The 17,600-nt window shown below is 43.9% G+C and overlaps 1 protein-coding gene across 3 annotated transcripts in view; it reads left to right on the plus strand.

Moving 5' to 3' along the window:
- Positions 1-15,034: 15,034 nt before the first annotated feature.
- LOC309523943 (vascular endothelial growth factor receptor kdr-like) overlaps positions 15,035-17,600 on the plus strand; it is a 203,460-nt gene continuing 200,894 nt past the window's right edge. For 2 of the 3 annotated variants that reach the window (XM_082208217.1, XM_082208219.1), the window contains exon 1: positions 15,036-15,923. In XM_082208217.1, the coding sequence (XP_082064343.1) occupies positions 15,860-15,923 (64 nt within the window). In that variant the 5' untranslated portion in view covers positions 15,036-15,859. Of the gene's footprint in view, positions 15,924-17,600 lie in introns of all 3 variants that reach the window. The other variant, XM_082208216.1, reaches the window with a different exon arrangement.

Below are 17,600 nucleotides of genomic sequence, written 5' to 3' on the forward strand. Positions count from 1 at the left end.
GATGTGACTGGTTCCCAGAAGCTTGGGTGGGGTTTTGTGATTTCCCCAGGGACCAATTTTATGGGAATTCCAGCCTTACTCATGGCGACAGGAAGCCATAGAAAGGCAGCTCAATCTCAGAAGCAGTGCTTTGAGAACTGGAGTTGAATGAAGAAGGCAAGAAGTGGGGCATTCCAACACAAATGAAGAAGCAATATGACTTAGGGCTTAGTGCTAACTGAGAGGTTTGCTTGGTGTCAGCCCTTTAGTCTGGCATTTATATTGTTGCATCCTTGTCACCTTGCAAATTAGCATAATTTTCTCCCCCTTCACATCATGTATAAGGACTCTTGCTTGCTGAGCCAATTGCAGATGTGTTCACTCCTGCAGTCAAAAGTGGTGGAGTCCAGGCACAGGCTGTATAAATAAACAAGGCCCTCAACAACAATAACAGAAAGCTCACATTGGAATCAATATAGTGAAATTCAGCTTTAAAAACAAATTTGGCTCACCTCCAGTAAATTCCTGTTAGAATTATTTTTTGGTGGCATTGGACCCCCACACGCCTTGCAAAGATAAATTCTTTAAGCTCACTACTATGTTGGAAAGGCTGTGGAGAATGTGGTTCCTATATTCATGTTTAGTGGGAGTGTACCATGGTCCACGCTTTTGGGGAAAAGTTTTTAATCTGACCTCAAAAATCACAAAATAATCTATCCCTCCTAATTTGGCACTTGCCTTGTTATCATTAGAGTTAACCCTAAATTCTACCCTTAAATCTAAATAATTAATTGTCATCCTGTTCACAGCAGCTAGACTAGTTATTGCCCAGTGATGGAAGGAAACTTCTAATACAGTGGTATCTTGGGTTACATACGCTTCAGGTTACAGACGCTTCAGGTTACAGACTCTGCTAACCCAGAAATAGTACCTCGGGTTAAGACCTTTGCTTCATTATGAGAACAGAAATTGTGCTCCGGCGGCGCAGCGGCAGCAGGAGGCCCCATTAGCTAAAGTGGTGCTTCAGATTAAGAACAGTTTCAGGTTAAGAACGGACCTCCGGAACGAATTAAGTACTTAACCCAAGGTACCATTGTATAGCAATAGAGACTTGAGTTAATAATAACATCTGGAGTATTGCTCTATCAGAACGCCTCACATACCATCAATGACTAATCAAAGGCATCTCCAAAAAAGATACCTTTGACACAATCTGGTTTCCCCTTTTCTCTTTTATTGAAGAAGAACAGGCTATTTTAATGCCGCCATCATCACAGAGGTGTCAGTAGAGAGGATATATTGATTGAAAATGTATTGTATTGTAACTGTAGAATAAATGTTTTAAAAAAGGAAAGAAAAAACGGGGGAGTGGAAGCCCACAATACTGACAACCAAAATAAAACAGCATAAAAACAGTTCAGGCTTCTAAGTGACTGCAGTGCAATACAATCCATTATCTATCTGCGTGTTGATGTGTGCTCAAATCAATTTGCAGCTTTGGTTTGAGGAAAATAAGTAGTAAAATAATGGTTTTTAAAGGCCTCTCAGAATCCTCTACCCTGTTTGTAGGCAGAGAAACTGGTTGAGGGGGAGCATGTGGTCAGAGGCGGGGACGGGGAGCATAAGCCACAATTTTTTGAGTGGGAGGAAAATTCTCAAATAATTTCTCTGGGATGGGGATTTGCTGTTAGCAATGTTAGCAGCATAGCTTCTTTCTCCCCACTCCCAAGGCCAACTATCTTGGTAGCCTTTCTTCATCCTCTACAATGCACTGGACCTTGCATTATTCTGAGGCATTTGAGTGGGTGCAGATCCTCCAAGTGTCCCTATTTTCCAGGGATGTCCCTGATTTAGAGAAGCCATCCCAGTTTCTGATTTGATCCTGGAATGTCCAATTTTTCCTTAGGACGTCCCTATTTTCCTTGGAGAAATGTTGGAAGGTATGAAGTTATCCAGCCCCCAAGCCACCTGAAGGCAATCCTGTATAGGGAAGGGTTTTTTATATATATATATATATATATATATATGTTGGAAGCTGCCCAGATTGGCTGGGGCAACCCAGTAAGATGGGAGGGGTATAAAAAGTAAAATTATCATTGTGGAATGGGACGACCCTATTTTCGTCTGAGAAATGTTGGAGGGTATGAGGGTGAGGGGGGGGGGAGAGATTCCACAATGTGGTATTTACCCCTAAGGCATGCAGAAAAGAACATTTAAAAATCTCCTCAGAAATTTTCCTCAGAAAAATACTTTTGCACCTTCCCCATTCCCTGCCAAATATCAAAATGACAGGGTGACAGGGAGAAGTACCTGAAAGTGAAGTTGTGGAGAAGATTCCTAGGGAAGGAGGTGGTTCCTGAGAGATTATTTATTTATATATCACCTTTATAACCCCACCTTTCCTCCAAGGGGGTCAAGGTGGCAAAGAGAGTTCTCTCCCTCCCATGTTAATCCATACAACTGCCCTGTGAGGCAGATTAGGTCACCAAGAGAGCTTCATGGTTCTGTGGGAATTTGAACCCTGGTCTCCCATGCTCTGGGGTCCAACACTCTAACCTCAACACCCCACTAGCTTAATATGGTATCTGCCTATTTAGTGCTGGATAAAACTAGCACTTCGAACTGAGCCCAGAAAGAAATCAGCAACTATAATAGCGGGTTTTATTTTTATTGATACTTTTAATATAGAGAATACCAACTGAAAAACAGAAAACCATAACAAGGCTATGAAAATGAAGAGGAGGGGAGAGGTTTACAGAACAATGTAATCCTATTTAAGGAGAAAGTTGCGGGGGAAAATACTGTCCGTAACTTTTTCATTCCAGTACAGTGCTGAATAATGAAGGCCCACCTCTCAATAAATCTGTCTTGCTGGTTATTGCTTGAAGCTTTCCTTCTGTATGTTGCCATTAATGCTATCTCCCATATTTCTCTCAGTCAGTCTGTTATGACTGGAGAGGTTTTATTTTTCAGTGGACTTTTCCATACAAAGTTCAGCAATGGTCCACAAGCTTGCTACCAGTAGGAGGTCAACATTGCTAACTACTGACTATAACAAGGAGAGAAGTATTGTTCTAGGGTTCCCAGATAGGAAGTATGGGGTACTGTGGCCCAATTACTGCTACTTTTTCTGAAGTTCCAGCAGATTTTTATTTATTGCATTTATCTCTCAACTTTCTCTCCAAGGAGATTGGGGTGGCATGCATGGTTCTCCCTGCAACAACCCTGTGAGGTAGGTTAGGCTGAGAGAAGGCAAGGGACCCAAGGTCACCCAGTGAGCCTCATGGCTGAGTGGGAATCTCCCAGGCCCTAGTCTAACACTCTAACCACTACACCATAGTAGCTTATTGTGTAATCATCAGGTTGAGCATTGCTTTCCTTTTGGGTGAAGACAGATACAAGTGACATGCCAGAGGGTATCCTCAACACTGGCACCCTGACTTTGGAATAACATTTCCCCAAGGCTTGGTGGGCACTAATTATCTTTGAAGGAGGCAGTGGTAAAACCACTACTTAAGAAACCTTCCCTATATTCAGAAAACCCAACTAACTACTGGTGAGTTGCTAATCTCCCTTTCCTGAGCAAGGTTCTGGAGTGAGTGGTCGCAGACTAGGCACTTTTGGATCTATTTCAGTCGGGATTTAGGCCTGGTTTTGGCACAGAAACTGCTTTGGTCACCCTGTATGATGACCTCTGTTGAGAGCGAGACAAGGGAAACATGTTTCCAGTTACAGATAGGCAGCCATGTTGGTCTGCCATAGTCAAAATAAAAAATTCCTTCCAGTAGCACCTTAAAGACCAACTAAGTTAGTTCTTGGTATGAGCTTTCGTGTGCATGCACACTTCTTCAGATACCTGAAGGGAAACATGTTTATTCTTCTTGACCCCTCAGCAGTTTTTGATACCACCGACCATGGTATCCTTCTGGAGCGATGCTCCAAACTAGGCTTGGGTGGCACCACTTTGCGGTGGTTCCAGTCCTACATGAATGGTCATTCCCAGAGGGTGTCACTTGGGGAATGCTTTTCAGCCCCATGGAATCTTCAATGTGGAGTTCCTTAGGGCTCAGTCCTATCCCCCATGTTGTTTAACATCTATAGGAAACCCCTGAGTGGGCTTATCCGGAGGTTTAGAGTACGTTGTCAGCAGTATGCTGATGACACTCAACTGTATTTCTCCTTCACATCTGCAGATGAGGCAGTAGAAGTGCTGGACCAGTGTCTTGCCTCGGTAATGGACTGGACAAACTGAAACTCAATCCAGATAAGACTGAGGCACTGTTAGAGGGTGGTTCCCTAGACCAGATGGGTGGAAGGTCACCTGCTCTTGATGGGGTTACATTACCTCTGAAGGAGCAGGCTCATAGCTTAGGGGCACTCCTGTATCCCTTGCTGTCGCTCGAGGCTCAGGTGGCCTCAGTGGCCCAGAGTGCCTTCCATCAGTTTCGGCTGGTGGCCCAGCTATGCCCCTATCTGGGCAGGGATAGCCTAACTATTGTTGTCTATGCTCTGGTAACCTCAAGGTTAAATTACTGCAACACGTTATGCGTAAGGCCGCCTCTGAAGATGGTTCAGAAACTTCAGCTAGCGCAGAATTCAGCTGCCAAGTTGCTCACCAGAGCAAGATGGTTTGAACATATTACCCCAATCCTGGTCCAATTGCACTGGCTACCAATTAGTTTCCGGGCCCAATTCAAAGTGCTGGTTTTGACCTATAAAGCCTTAAATAGCTCATGGCCACAATACAGTGGTACCTTAGGTTACATACGCTTCAGGTTACATACGCTTCAGATTACAGACTCCACTAACTCAGAAATAGTGCTTCAGGTTAAGAACTTTGCTTCAGGATGAGAACAGAAATCGTGCTCCGGCAGCACGGCAGAAGCAGGAGGCCCCATTAGCTAAAGTGGTGCTTCAGGTTAAGAACAGTTTCAGGTTAAGAACGGACCTCCGGAACAAATTAAGTACTTAACCTGAGGTACCACTGTACCTCAAGGCCCTCCTTCATGTGCCTCCTCTTTGTGCGTCTGGAGGGTGGCAAAACAAGAACGGGCCTTCTCTGTAGTGGCTTCCCATCTGTGGAATGATCTCCCTAGGGAAATTCACCTGGCACCTTCATTATACACCTTTAGGGGCAAGGCAAAAGCATTCCTTTTTAAACAGGCCTTTGGTTGATATGATTGACATCCTATGTCCTTTTAAAATGTGGCTCTTTTGGGGGGGTGTTATTGGGTTCATAGAATCATAGAGTTGGAATAGACCACAAGAGCCATCGATGGACGATGTACTGCATCATAATTTCCTTGTTTTGATTTACTGTGATGTGTTTTGTTGGATTATGTTTTATTTAAAACAATGTTATTCCCCACCCTGATATCACCTGCAATGGTAGGGTAGGGCAGGAACTGCATAAATAAAAAACAAAAGCCACACACTTAACAACACAACCTTCAGGATATTTTTCCTCCCTGGATCTGTTATGACACACGAGGCTTAGAGCCAGAGGTCATGGATTAGATATTGGATCTGTACCAGGGGACCAGCTATGTTAGTGCATTTTGTAATTTTATAAGCTATATAACTTTGTTGCTTGGTGTAATCTTTTTACATTGTATTTTATGTACAGTGCCTTTGCTGTTATTTTTATTGATTATAGTCTAGTAATTATTTATGTTGAGAGTGAATTTCTATTTAATTGTTATTTGGTGGCATTCTGAGTTAATTTTATTGGATTGTTGAATATCAATTTATTTGACATAGATTTATTTTAAAGTCATATTTTCTATTATGACTTATTTGCATTGGGTCTGATAGTTATAGAATTTGTGAGCTTTGTTGTACCTGTTGTTTCTGTGGCTCGTAAACTGGCCTGTGTATAGCAATATAGAAAGGCAACATGCAAATTAAAAATGAAATGAAATGAAGAAGCACTTTGGTTAGGTGCCGAGGGCATCTGCAACATTTTGTTTCAGGTCCCACTTGCATCTACGCACCCTTTTTAAGACTCCAAGAAGCACCATGTACCAATGACCTTTCCCCACCCCACACCTGGGGGGGAAATATGCAGATAATCCTTTGAAAATAAATGATACTGCCAGACACAGCCTTTGACGTATAACGAGGGACTATAAGACTTTGGTCAGGAAGCTGAAGGGCTTTGGGGCATGGGTGTTTTTTTCATTACTCCTTCCTGTTGAAGGTTGTGGCCCAGGAAGGGAGAGGAGAACATTGGAAGTAAACCACTGGCTGCGCAGATGGTGTTATTAGGAACGGTTTGACTTCTTGGACCATGGTCTCCACTTCCTTGAGGAAGGACTTTTGGCAAGAGATGGGTTGCACCTCACAGTGACTGGAAGAATGTGTTTGCCAAGAGTCTTGCAAACCTGACCAGGAGAACTTTAAATTAAATCTTGAGGAAGCAGGAGACAATATTACAGATCACAAAGGAACAACTGGTACTAGGGATAATAGCTTCATTGATGCACAGGAGACTGAGGTAGTGCTACAGAAACCTGCTAAAGCGCCTGAAACTGTAAGAAAGAAGCAGCTGGATGGAATGATTCGTGGTTTAAGTTTTCTCAATACTAATGCACAGAGTATGGGAAACAAGCAAGACAAATTCTAGCTCTTAATAAAGGTAAAGGGTAAAGGGTAAAGGGACCCCTGACAATTAAGTCCAGTCGTAAACGACTCTGGGGTTGCAGCGCTCATCTTGTTTTACAGGCCGAGGGAGCCAGTGTTTGTCCGCTTCTGCAGACAGTTTTTCTGGGTCATGTGGCTAGCATGACTAAGCCGCTTCTGGCGAAACAAGAGCAGCACACGGAAATGTCGTTTACCTTCCCGCCTAGCTCTTAATACAAGATGGTAAATATTACTTAATAGGCATTAGTGAAACCTGCTGGGATGAGACCTATGACTAGCATATAGAAACTGAGGGGTATAAAATATTTGAAAGAATAGACTAAACAGGAGAGGAGTAGTAGCAGTATAAGTAAAGGAGGTGTACACTTGTGAAGAGCTCCAGGATCTGGAAAAAGGAAGGTAGATTGAGAGTACATGGGTAGAAATTGTAGGAGAGGAAAACAACTGTGAACTTACTGTGGGTGTCTGCTATAGACCTCCAGAGGCTAGGATTCAAGTTACAAGAAAAAAGATTGTGACTAACACCAGGAAGAACTTTCTGACAGTAAGAGCTGTTCGACAGTGGAACAGATTCCCTCAGAAGGTGGTAGACTCTCCTTGATTGGAGGTTTTTAAGCAGAGGTTGGATGGCTGTCTGTCAGGGACACTTTAGTTGAGATTCCTGCATTGCAGGGGGTTAGACTAGATGACCACCAGAGTTTGTTCCAGCTCTACAATTCTGTGTTTCCATGACTCTATGAAAAACTATGTATATTGAATATCAGAAGCAACATGACTCTATGAAAAACTATGTATATTGAATATCAGAAGCAACATGTTATGATTTGAAAGAAATAAAAATATTTAAAACAGGTGGGGTGAACTGAAAAACAAAAACAAAATAGTATATTAAATAAGAGGTTCAATTCACTACTACAATCTTTCTGCATATATGAATCCTCTGTTTCATATTTCATCACATAATGACAAACTATATTCAGATTATTGTAAAAGTTTTCTAGTTTTCCTGGCATTAAATTAATATATGAGTTTCTCAAAAATAATTTATCTCAAAAGATCCCATTCTGTAGAGAGAGCAGATAATGGTGCCAGTCTTGACTGCAGCATTGTTTATCATAATTTATTTTTTTAATAAAGGGCAATTAGGAGAATGCTCTTTCTTCTTAACAGTTTGAAATGGAGAGAGTTACATCTATATGGGCAGAAAGCTATATTTGGAACTGCTCCAGCCCATTCTTTATTAAAAATTATATTCAAAGGTCTTTGTGCAGTAGTGTCAGATTTATCACATCCTTCTGCAGAAACTAGAAAATGAGTCATCCTAGCAAAGGCAGAAGATGGGGAGGAAGAGGGCCAATCACTATATTTTGTAGGTGAGTTGTGTGAGTACCTAATTCCACTTTTAAAACATTAAAGCTACAGTCCTATTCCCACTGACCCAGGAGTAATTCTCATTGAATTCAGTGGAAATCACTTCTGAGTAGACAATGAAAATCTAACTGGCAACACACTTATATTCCTAAAATGTGCTTGATTTTGTTAAATTAAAAAAAGCAAAACACATACAAAAAATGCTAGCAGTGCACAATAAATAAATAAAGAAGCAAATTAGTCTGGCAAAGCCTGGGTGGGGAAAAAGTGGTTTTTAGTATGTGATGAAATCCCAATCAGGCAGGTTAATGGGATTCCAGGCAGGGAGTGGGCAATAATGTGACCATTCCCATAGAACCATAAAAGTGTAGAGGTGGAAGGGACCATAAGTGTCATCTTGTCCAACCCCCAGAAATTCAGGGATTTATGGATCAATGTAGGGCTCAAATATTCTTACACAGTTTACAACCATAATTGGTTTACAACCATAATCCATTCTGGAGGTCCGGTTATAAACCAAAACAGGTTGTAACCCAAGGCATGCTTTCGCCAATGGGGCCTCCCCCCCCAAAAAAATGGTTGTAATTCCCCAAAAATGGGTTGTAATAAAAAAAGGGGGACATGCACTTCTAGGTAAGACATAGTTCTAATCCAAAACAGTTGTAATCCAAAGCAATTGCAAACCAAGGTACCATTGTATATCTGAATTATCAGATGACTGAATCATCTTTGTTGCCACGCTCTTATGGCCCTTCCCATCTAAATGGTTTATTATCAGTGTTGATGTGGCCCCCTCTGTGAATGAGGTAAGAAGAAGAAGAAGTGGTGAAGGGAATGCCTGCGTAAACAGGCACGTCTTCAAAACCTGGCAGAATGTCCCCCTTTACTCTAAATAAGTGTGTGTATATACAAAAAACAACAACTGCACTGTAGCACTAAATACAGTCGTGACATCCCCCCCCCTCCAAATTTGCATGCCTGAAAGCATCAGTGAACTTTGCCCCATTAAGAGACTCCTTACATTCCAGCATCCATATTCAAACCTGAGATGTTTGATCTACAGTGGTACCTCGGGTTACATACACTTCAGGTTACATATGCTTCAGGTTACAGACTCCGCTAACCCAGAAATATTACCTTGGCTTAAGAACTTTGCTTCAGGATGAGAACAGAAATTGCGCAGCAGCGGCGCGGCGGCGGCAGCGGGAGGCCCCATTAGCTAAAGTGGTGCTTCAGGTTAAGAACAGTTTCAGGTTAAGAACGGACCTCCGCAATGAATTAAGTTCTTAACCCGAGGTACCACTGTATTGGTATCATGAACATACTTGAGCAGTTTTGAGTTGGTGCATACATGTATACAAGAAACCAGATTGTGCAGTTTCTCTCCCAGGTGATTTATGGGATTCCCTTGCAGGAAAACTGCCTGCCTGCTTGTCTCTGAGCCTCATGGAATGGGAACATAGCAGCTTCTTCCCTCTGAACTATCACCTTGTCCAAGACTAGTTGGAACAGCCTGGATTTTTGTAAACAACCTCTGGCAGTCCTTTCCCCCACTTCTTCCCAATAGCTTGGAAGAGGCTTCAGAGCTCAGTAGGCAAAACAAGCTGGAAAAGCCAATACATGCTTATAAATAGAAGGACCACAAGCACATAAGCTTTGTCTCAGTTTCTGTTTTTCTTCTGCAAGTTTCAACACCAATGTAATCCAAGCATCATGGCCTGACTGGCACCTCATTCCTCAGTTTAGCTTACTTTCAAAACCCAGGTGTTTTTGGAGATTCAGGCAAATGACCAATAAAACTGCCCTTGCTGAGTTTTCTTCTTACTCCATTTCTTCCTCCTTATGTATATCTACTGTGATGGGCCCATGTCCTATAACAGCTTTCTTTCCACCATGGGACCCCAGATGTTCATTTATTTACAAGGTGGCTTACAATTTGTTTGTGATACAGCCGCTTTGAATCCATTGAGTTCCATCACTCATTTCCTTTAAGTCACAGATTCATTTGCAACTATCTCCACTGCCCAGAGATTTACTTGCTATATTTCAAGATTCCAAATTCCTGCAAACTAGTAAGAATTGAGGAGGAGCCATAGGAAAGTTAATAACTGGAGGCAAGGAGGAGTTGCATTTAGTTTCCATCCTAGCCTCCAGCCTCATGGCTTGAATGCATGTCAAAATAGCCTGTTGAAAGAGTCCCACGGCTATTCTGCATTGCCTCTGCCTTCCTCTGTCCCACTTCTACAGTGGCTGCACTGTGGCATCATTTACTTATTTTGCTGGAATACAACTCTCAGCATCCATGTTGGTGGAGCTGTCTGGGGATGATGGAAGTTGTCATCCAACATCTGGAGTGCTGAGGTTGAATAAATCTGTACTATAAGAAGACCCAGCACACCTGTCCTATTCAATAATACCAGCTATTCATAGAAGGGTGGTCATAATGCTCATTCATCACTTAATGCTTGCACAGTGCAGCAGTTGCAGGCTCAGGTTGCATGGGTGATTCCTGGATTTTATCTGGGAAGTGGGTTACCTGATGTGGTATCTACATAAGACTGAATGAGAGGGCAGGACATGCCAGCCAGGTGGATGAGCAGGTAAAGGGTAGTCTTGTTCACTGCTGCACATAGGGGAGTGATTGGACAAAATAGTCAACCAGCTAGGCTGAGAGATGCAAACTAGGAAGTCCTCAGTTGAACCCCTCCCCAGCCTTTGAGCGTGCCAAACAGGTCATGTACTATTTATTCGTAAAGGTGAATGAATTGCCTCTCAGTCTGGACAATAATAGTAGCAACAGTAATAACAATGGTTATTATCACATAGTAGACAGCACCACCTCTATTTCTGCTTGTCATCTGAGTCAAGTAGGGTGCAGGTGGTGATGGACTGGCTCTTACAGGTCATGGGTGAGCTGAGGGCCAGTGAATTGCAACTGAATTCCAACAAGATGGAGGTACAATGTGTGGGTGTCTCTTGTGTCCAGGTGTTGGGCGGCAGGCTGTTCTAGATGGGGTTGCACTCCCCTTGAAAGCACAGGTGTGTAGCCTGGGAGCACTCCTTGATCCAGCCTTGTTACTAGAAGCCCAGGTAGCTCTGGTGGCATGGAATGCTTTTTCCTAGCCTAAGCTGGTATGCCAGCTGTCACTGTTCCTAGTCAGAGATAGCCTCGCCATGGTGACACATGTTCTGGCAGCCTCTTATTACTACTGCATTGTGCTTTAGAATGGGCTGCTCTCGAAAGCAGTCCAAAATGAAACTGCCGGGGTATCCACAGAGACAGTTGCAAAGAATCATATAACTCTAATCCTCATAAAGTGCCACTCATTGCCAGGTGACTTCTGGTTTGAATTCCTCCCATTGACTTACAAAGTCCTAAGTGGCTGGGGGGCCAGGTATCTGAAGAAGCCAAAGATACAAAGTCCTCCCCTTTCCATAGTATCCTCGCAACAACCCTGTGAGGTAGTTTAGGCCGAGGTCACCTCTAGGCTGTCAACAGTTTGTGGGAGGGATTCCACAGCATGCCCAAAATTTAGGTTTGTACAGTTAAAGTGGAACTATAAAGTACTCTATTGCTCTGGCACGATAAATCTGCTTTAAATAATAATAATAATAATAATAAATTTTATTTATATCCCGCCCTCCCCAGCCGAAGCCGGGCTCAGGGCGGCTAACAACAATCAAATAATCAGTCAAATGATCACAAAATCTAAAAATATTTCATTATAAAAATTAATTAAATCAAATTGATGGCAACCAATTAAGCAAAATTCTGTGCAGGTTGCCAGAGGAGGGAGTCAGGCTGCGCCCTGACCAAAGGCCTGGCGGAACAACTCTGTCTTGCAGGCCCTGCGGAAAGATGTCAGGTCCCGCAGGGCCCTAGTCTCTTGTGACAGAGCATTCCACCAGTTTGGAGCCGCAGCCGAGAAGGCCCTGGCTCTAGTTGAGGCCAGCCTAACCTCTCTGAGGCCTGGGACCTTGAGGATGTTATTGTTTGCAGACCGTAGGTTTCTCTGTGGGGCATACCAGGAGAGGCGGTCCCGTAGGTACGAGGGTCCTAGGCCGTATAGGGCTTTAAAGGTTAAAACCAGCACCTTAAACCTGATCCTGTACTCCACCGGGAGCCAGTGCAGCTCGTATAATACCGGATGAATGTGCTCTCGCAGCGAAGACCCCATAAGGAGTCTCGCCGCGGCATTCTGCACCCGCTGGAGTTTCTGGGTCAGTCTCAAGGGCAGCCCCACGTAGAGCGAGTTACAATAATCCAGTCTGGAGGTGACCGTCACATGGATCACAGTGGCTAGGTCAGGGCGAGAGAGGTAAGGGGCCAACTGCTTAGCTTGGCGGAGATGAAAAAATGCCACCTTTGTTATAGCTGTAATCTGCGCCTCCATAGAGAGGGAGGTATCGAAGATTACACCCAAACTCTTAACGGACGGTGCTGGCACTAATTGCACCCCCGCAAGAGATGGGAGTTGCCCCCTCGATCCCATATCGTCCCGCCCCAGCCAGAGGACCTCTGTCTTCGAAGGATTTAACTTCAACCGGCTCCCACGTAACCATCCAGCCACAGCTTCCAGACATCTGGTCAGTGTGTCTGGGGCCGAGTCAGGATGGCCATCCATCAACAGATAGAGTTGGGTGTCATCAGCATACTGATGGCAACCCAGCCCAAAACTCCGGACAAGCTGGGCGAGGGGGCGCATAAAGATGTTAAAAAGCATCGGGGAGAGAATTGCACCCTGAGGCACTCCACACACCAAGGAGTGGCGTGATGACAATTCCCCCCCAAGCGCCACCCTCTGTCCCCGACCAGAGAGAAACGAGCGCAGCCATTGAAGGACTGTGCCCTGGATCCCCACGTCGGCAAGGCGGTGGTCCAGGAGTTCGTGATCGACCATGTCAAAGGCTGCTGACAGATCTAGAAGAATCAGCAGCCCCGACCCGCCTCGATCCAGCTGCCTGCGGAGATCATCTGTTAGGGCGACCAGAGCCGTCTCGGTCCCATGACCAGCGCGGAAGCCGGACTGGAATGGATCCAGAGCAGATGTTTCATCCAGAAACCTACCAAAAAAGACTTTGTGGTGATGGGGAAATGCACTACAAAGTGTGGAATAAATGACCACATAAATGGAAAGGCATAACCACTGCATAAGCAAATCAGGATGGATTCGGGATGAATCGTTCTTATTATATTATTATTGCTACAATTAATTTAATACATTTATAACAAGACTAAAACCCTAACAAGTGGGCACATGCGGTAAAGACCCATTTTTCCCGCTGGGAAAGACTGTTGGAACAATAATATCTTTAGCTGTTTCCAGAAAGAACAGATAGTGAGTGCTTGCCTGTATTGTGACAGGAACACTATTCCACTGCACAGGGGCAACCGCTAGCAAAAGCTCTGCCCTGCATTACTGTGAAGTGAACTTCTGAGGACTTTGGAACTTGTAGAAGAAACTCTCCTGCAGGCTACAGGAGTATAAGGAATAAGGAGGTCTCTCAGGAAACCTGGTCCTGGGCTGTATTGAGACTTGCATGTTGACACCAACACCTTGAACTTAGCCAGGTAGCCAGTTGGCAGCCAGCGCAAATCCTCCAAGCAAAGTGTTGTATGCTGAATGAGAAGGAGCTGTGGGGAAAATAGAAATGCTAGCTAGAAAGCCAGCTTGCATTTAAAGGCATGCCTCTCAAATCCACACTTTCCAAAACAATATGTGAACAGAAACACACTCATCCTTTTGAAATTCGCACTTCTCTAATTTTTGCAGCATGGCTCCCCAGCCAAGAAATGTCGGCAAAAATTATTATATATTATTATCTATTGAATTTGTACAGGTCTCAGGGCAGTTACAACATAAAATCACAATACAAAAACACAAAATGCATAATGAAAACAAAAACAACCCAATAACGCCCCCTCAAAAAATGCATTTACAGGGGTAAAGTGTTTGCAAAGATTATATATTAGTGAAAATGACATTCAAAAATGCATACTATCAGGAAAATAGAGCCAGTGTGGTGTAGTGGTTAGAGTGTCAAACCAATACCTTGGAGACCAGGTTTCAAAGCCCTACTCAGGTGTGATCCTGCAGTAAGTCACCACCTCTCAGCCTCACCAACCTCACAGGGTTGTTGTGGAGATTAAATGAGGAGAGGGAGAAGCATAACTCCTTAGAGAAAAAGATGGGATATAAATGCAGTAAGCAAATAATAAATAAATGCAAGTATATGTTATTGATTATGAGATACATCAAATAAATTATGGAAAGAGTGCTTTATATTTATTTTAACCTAGGAGTATAACAGGTAACAAAAAGGGTACATCTTTTGGATAAGCTTTTGTCTAGCAAGATTATTGTTATTGTTATTGCTCTTTTGTTTTCTCATATGAGTAATGATCTTATAAATGTTGTGGTATAATTATGAATGCTGTTATTATAAGAATAATAAATAAATGAAAACAGAATAAAGTGCCAGGAAGGAGGCAGTCAGGAGAAACCAGGCTGAATGTTTACTGCTGTATAACCTTCCCGCAAACAAGTTGGAACGTATATCCTCAGTAAAGACTGCACACCATCTGACCTCCATGTCAGCTTTGTGTAGGCAAATCGGGATGAATGCTTATTAAACACATCAATTGGAGGAGCCCTGAGAAAAGGTCACTTGTGAGCTTTATGGCAAAGCAAGGATTTAAACTTGTCTCGCCAACAATACTCTAGCCACTATGCAAAACTGCCACCGTCCTCCTGCTTCGTCTTTTTTTCTGTTTCGCCACTTGCTGCTGCTACTTATTCAAACTTTGGAAGCAAAACTCAGGGCAAAGTAGTCTGGCATATAGAAATGTGTGGGTAGGTGGGTGCGTCGAGAAATCTTGCCCAGACCTAAGCAACAGGAAGCAGCAGTACTCCCCGGCAGCCGAGGAAAAGTGACAGAGGTGGTGGTGGGGTCTCTCCCCCCCCTCCTCTCTCTTTCTGACGTCTCTCTTTCCTCCTTTTCTTTCGCTATAAAGAATTCCAGGCTTGCATTAAGCATCCCAGCAAAAGCAATCCGTCTGGGAGGAGCTGGAGAGAGAGAGAGAGAGAGAGAGAGAGAATAATACCTACACTCTGATCTGTCCAGGACAAGCCCCAGACCTCTGAGAGGCAGCAGCAGAGCTGGTCGCTTCTTCCCAGCTTTGTGCCCCTCCGCCCCATCACAACATTAGATCCTCGTGAGTTCTTGGGAACTTAAAGCGGTTCTTTTTTCCCTTTTCTCTCAAGCATCCTCACCATCCCTTGGAAAGCCTGAGCAAGTTTGGAAGCTTCAAACTTCGGTCCCCGCACAGCGGGAGCTGCAGCAGCAGCACCTGTGCCTCCCGGGCCCACCAGGGAGAGCTCGGGTGAAGCTGCGAAGAAGCCGAGAGAGAGCTGCTTACTTTCTACCAGAAATAATTGCAGCCCAGTGGAAGACTGCAAGAGAGAGACTTCTGTTGGGGTGTCTGCAAACTTTTGTTGGAGTGACTTGCTGATTATTTCCCCCATCGTTAACCACATCTAGGGATTGCTCTTCCTTTATGAAACGGAGCCACCCCAGAAAAAAAGACCTTCTAGATCAAAAAAGGATTTTTTCTTTCTTTTTTTAAACGACAAATTAAGATTTGCATCACCAGGAAAAAACAAAGAGAGATAAACTTTTTTCACCCCAGCAGTGAGTGGAGCAACAAGTGAGAACAGCGCTGGACGTCTCCTCCAGCCCAGACAGCTAGCTTGCTAGCAACTCAGCTTGTTTGCTGCTCAAGCGGGCATCCTTCGGCAGTACTCGTCGTCGTCGTCCTCCTCCTCTTGGCACCTTTCAGAAGATTCCGCTTCAACTGCAACTGAAAATGTTGCCAGACCTCAGGATTTCCCTACTGCTGTCCCTTCTGCCTGGACTGCTGTTGCTTCAAGGTAAGAGCGGCTTCTCTGTGCAGACTGATGCATTTTCCAAGTGACTCAGTCTGGTTTCATTTCAGTTCTTCTTTTTTAAAACAGGCAAGATCAACTTTCTGGGTTACCTGGCTTTCCCTCTCACTCTCTCCACCTTCCAGGTGCACCTTTGCAAAAAGGCTCCTTGTTTTTATTTCTTCTTCCATCCACCTGATTGGCTGAGAGTTACTTTTTGCAAGGCACGGCACACTTTGACAGCCACCCTTGACAAACGAGGGGTTTCCAAAGCCAGCCAGGCCTCCTTGTTCTGGGGACAAGGTGGATTTGGGTTGAAAGAGCCCTTAGGTGGGATTGGCACTTTGCAAAATCCCATCAGCCACTTTCATGTTGATCTTGGTCAGCGCTCCTTTAAAAATGTGGCCTTTGTTTTCAGCTCCTGGGTTCTTGGGCCTGGCTTCAAGGCATTCCCACTGGGCCAAAACATACACTGTCAGGGAGATTACTGGATAAAAGGAGCGAACAAATATCCCATGTATTTGTCCTCACCCTGTCCCCATCCCCTCTCCCCTAGCCTCTGCTTCTTTTGCTTTCTTTCTCTGCCATGAATGCAAACATTTTGAAGTTACTTCACATATGCATGAATATGACTCAGTGGCAGGGCACATGTGGTACATAGCTGTCAACTTTCCCCTTTTCTCGCAAGGAATCCTATTCGGAATAAGGGAATTTCCCTTAAAAAAAGGAAAACGTTGACAGCTATGATGTGGTACATGCAGAACATCCTGAGTTTAATTCCTTGCATCTCCAGTAATGGGAGACACCTACCTGTGCAAGGAAAGCTGCTGCCAATCAGAATATGCAATGCTCTGATTTAAATGGACCAGTGTGCTGATTCAGCAAAAGGCCAGTGTCATATGCTGAAATATGCCCTGTGGGAGAATTTACCCTCAGTGGGGTAGTGCAGGCTTTGCATATAGAAAGCCCCAAGTTCAATTCCAAGCACTGCGCTGGATGGACCAATAAGCTGACTTGGTATAAGGCAGCTTTCTCTCTTCCTAAAGAGACAGGACAGAAATGTAGGATATGTTGGTATCTTGTCAGTGGATAACTGAGCCCTTGTCTGTTGCATGCAACCTGCTGTTCAATGTTTTGCAAAGGACAATAAGAAACTGCTTTGTACCAAGTCAGAACACTGGTTCATCTAGCACAGTATTGCCTTCACTGACCGGCAGCTGTTATTTAGTATATTGGAGCATAGGAAGTAGCCTTATACCAATTGACCATAGGTCTATTTAGCTCAGCATGGCCTTCCCAGGGTTTAGATGGGGGACTACTAGGACACCCTTAGGCACATGTAGCACCCCTCTTCTCTCCTTATCAAGGATCCCTGTTTGATCTCTCTCCCCAAATCATGCATTGACGAAATTTCTCCTGTGCCATCTCTGTGTTGCACTTATTTTCTCTGCCCTGCATTGGCTTTTGAAGCAGGTCATATTAGCAGGCTGACCATAACAGGCTTGTTTGCTTGCTGTTGTTGTTGTTGGGGTTTTTTTATTTATAAAAACTAAATAGGATGTTTAGTTGAGCTGTTTGTATTTATTAAACAGCAGCTGCAACTCTTTACATATCCAAGTGAACAAATGAGACGGCCTTATACCAAGTCAGGCAATTTGTCCATCTAGCCCAGTTATTTGCAAC

This window comes from Podarcis vaucheri, assembly GCF_965113315.1.
Source record: "Podarcis vaucheri genome assembly, chromosome: Z".
Taxonomy (NCBI): Eukaryota; Metazoa; Chordata; class Lepidosauria; order Squamata; family Lacertidae; genus Podarcis; species Podarcis vaucheri.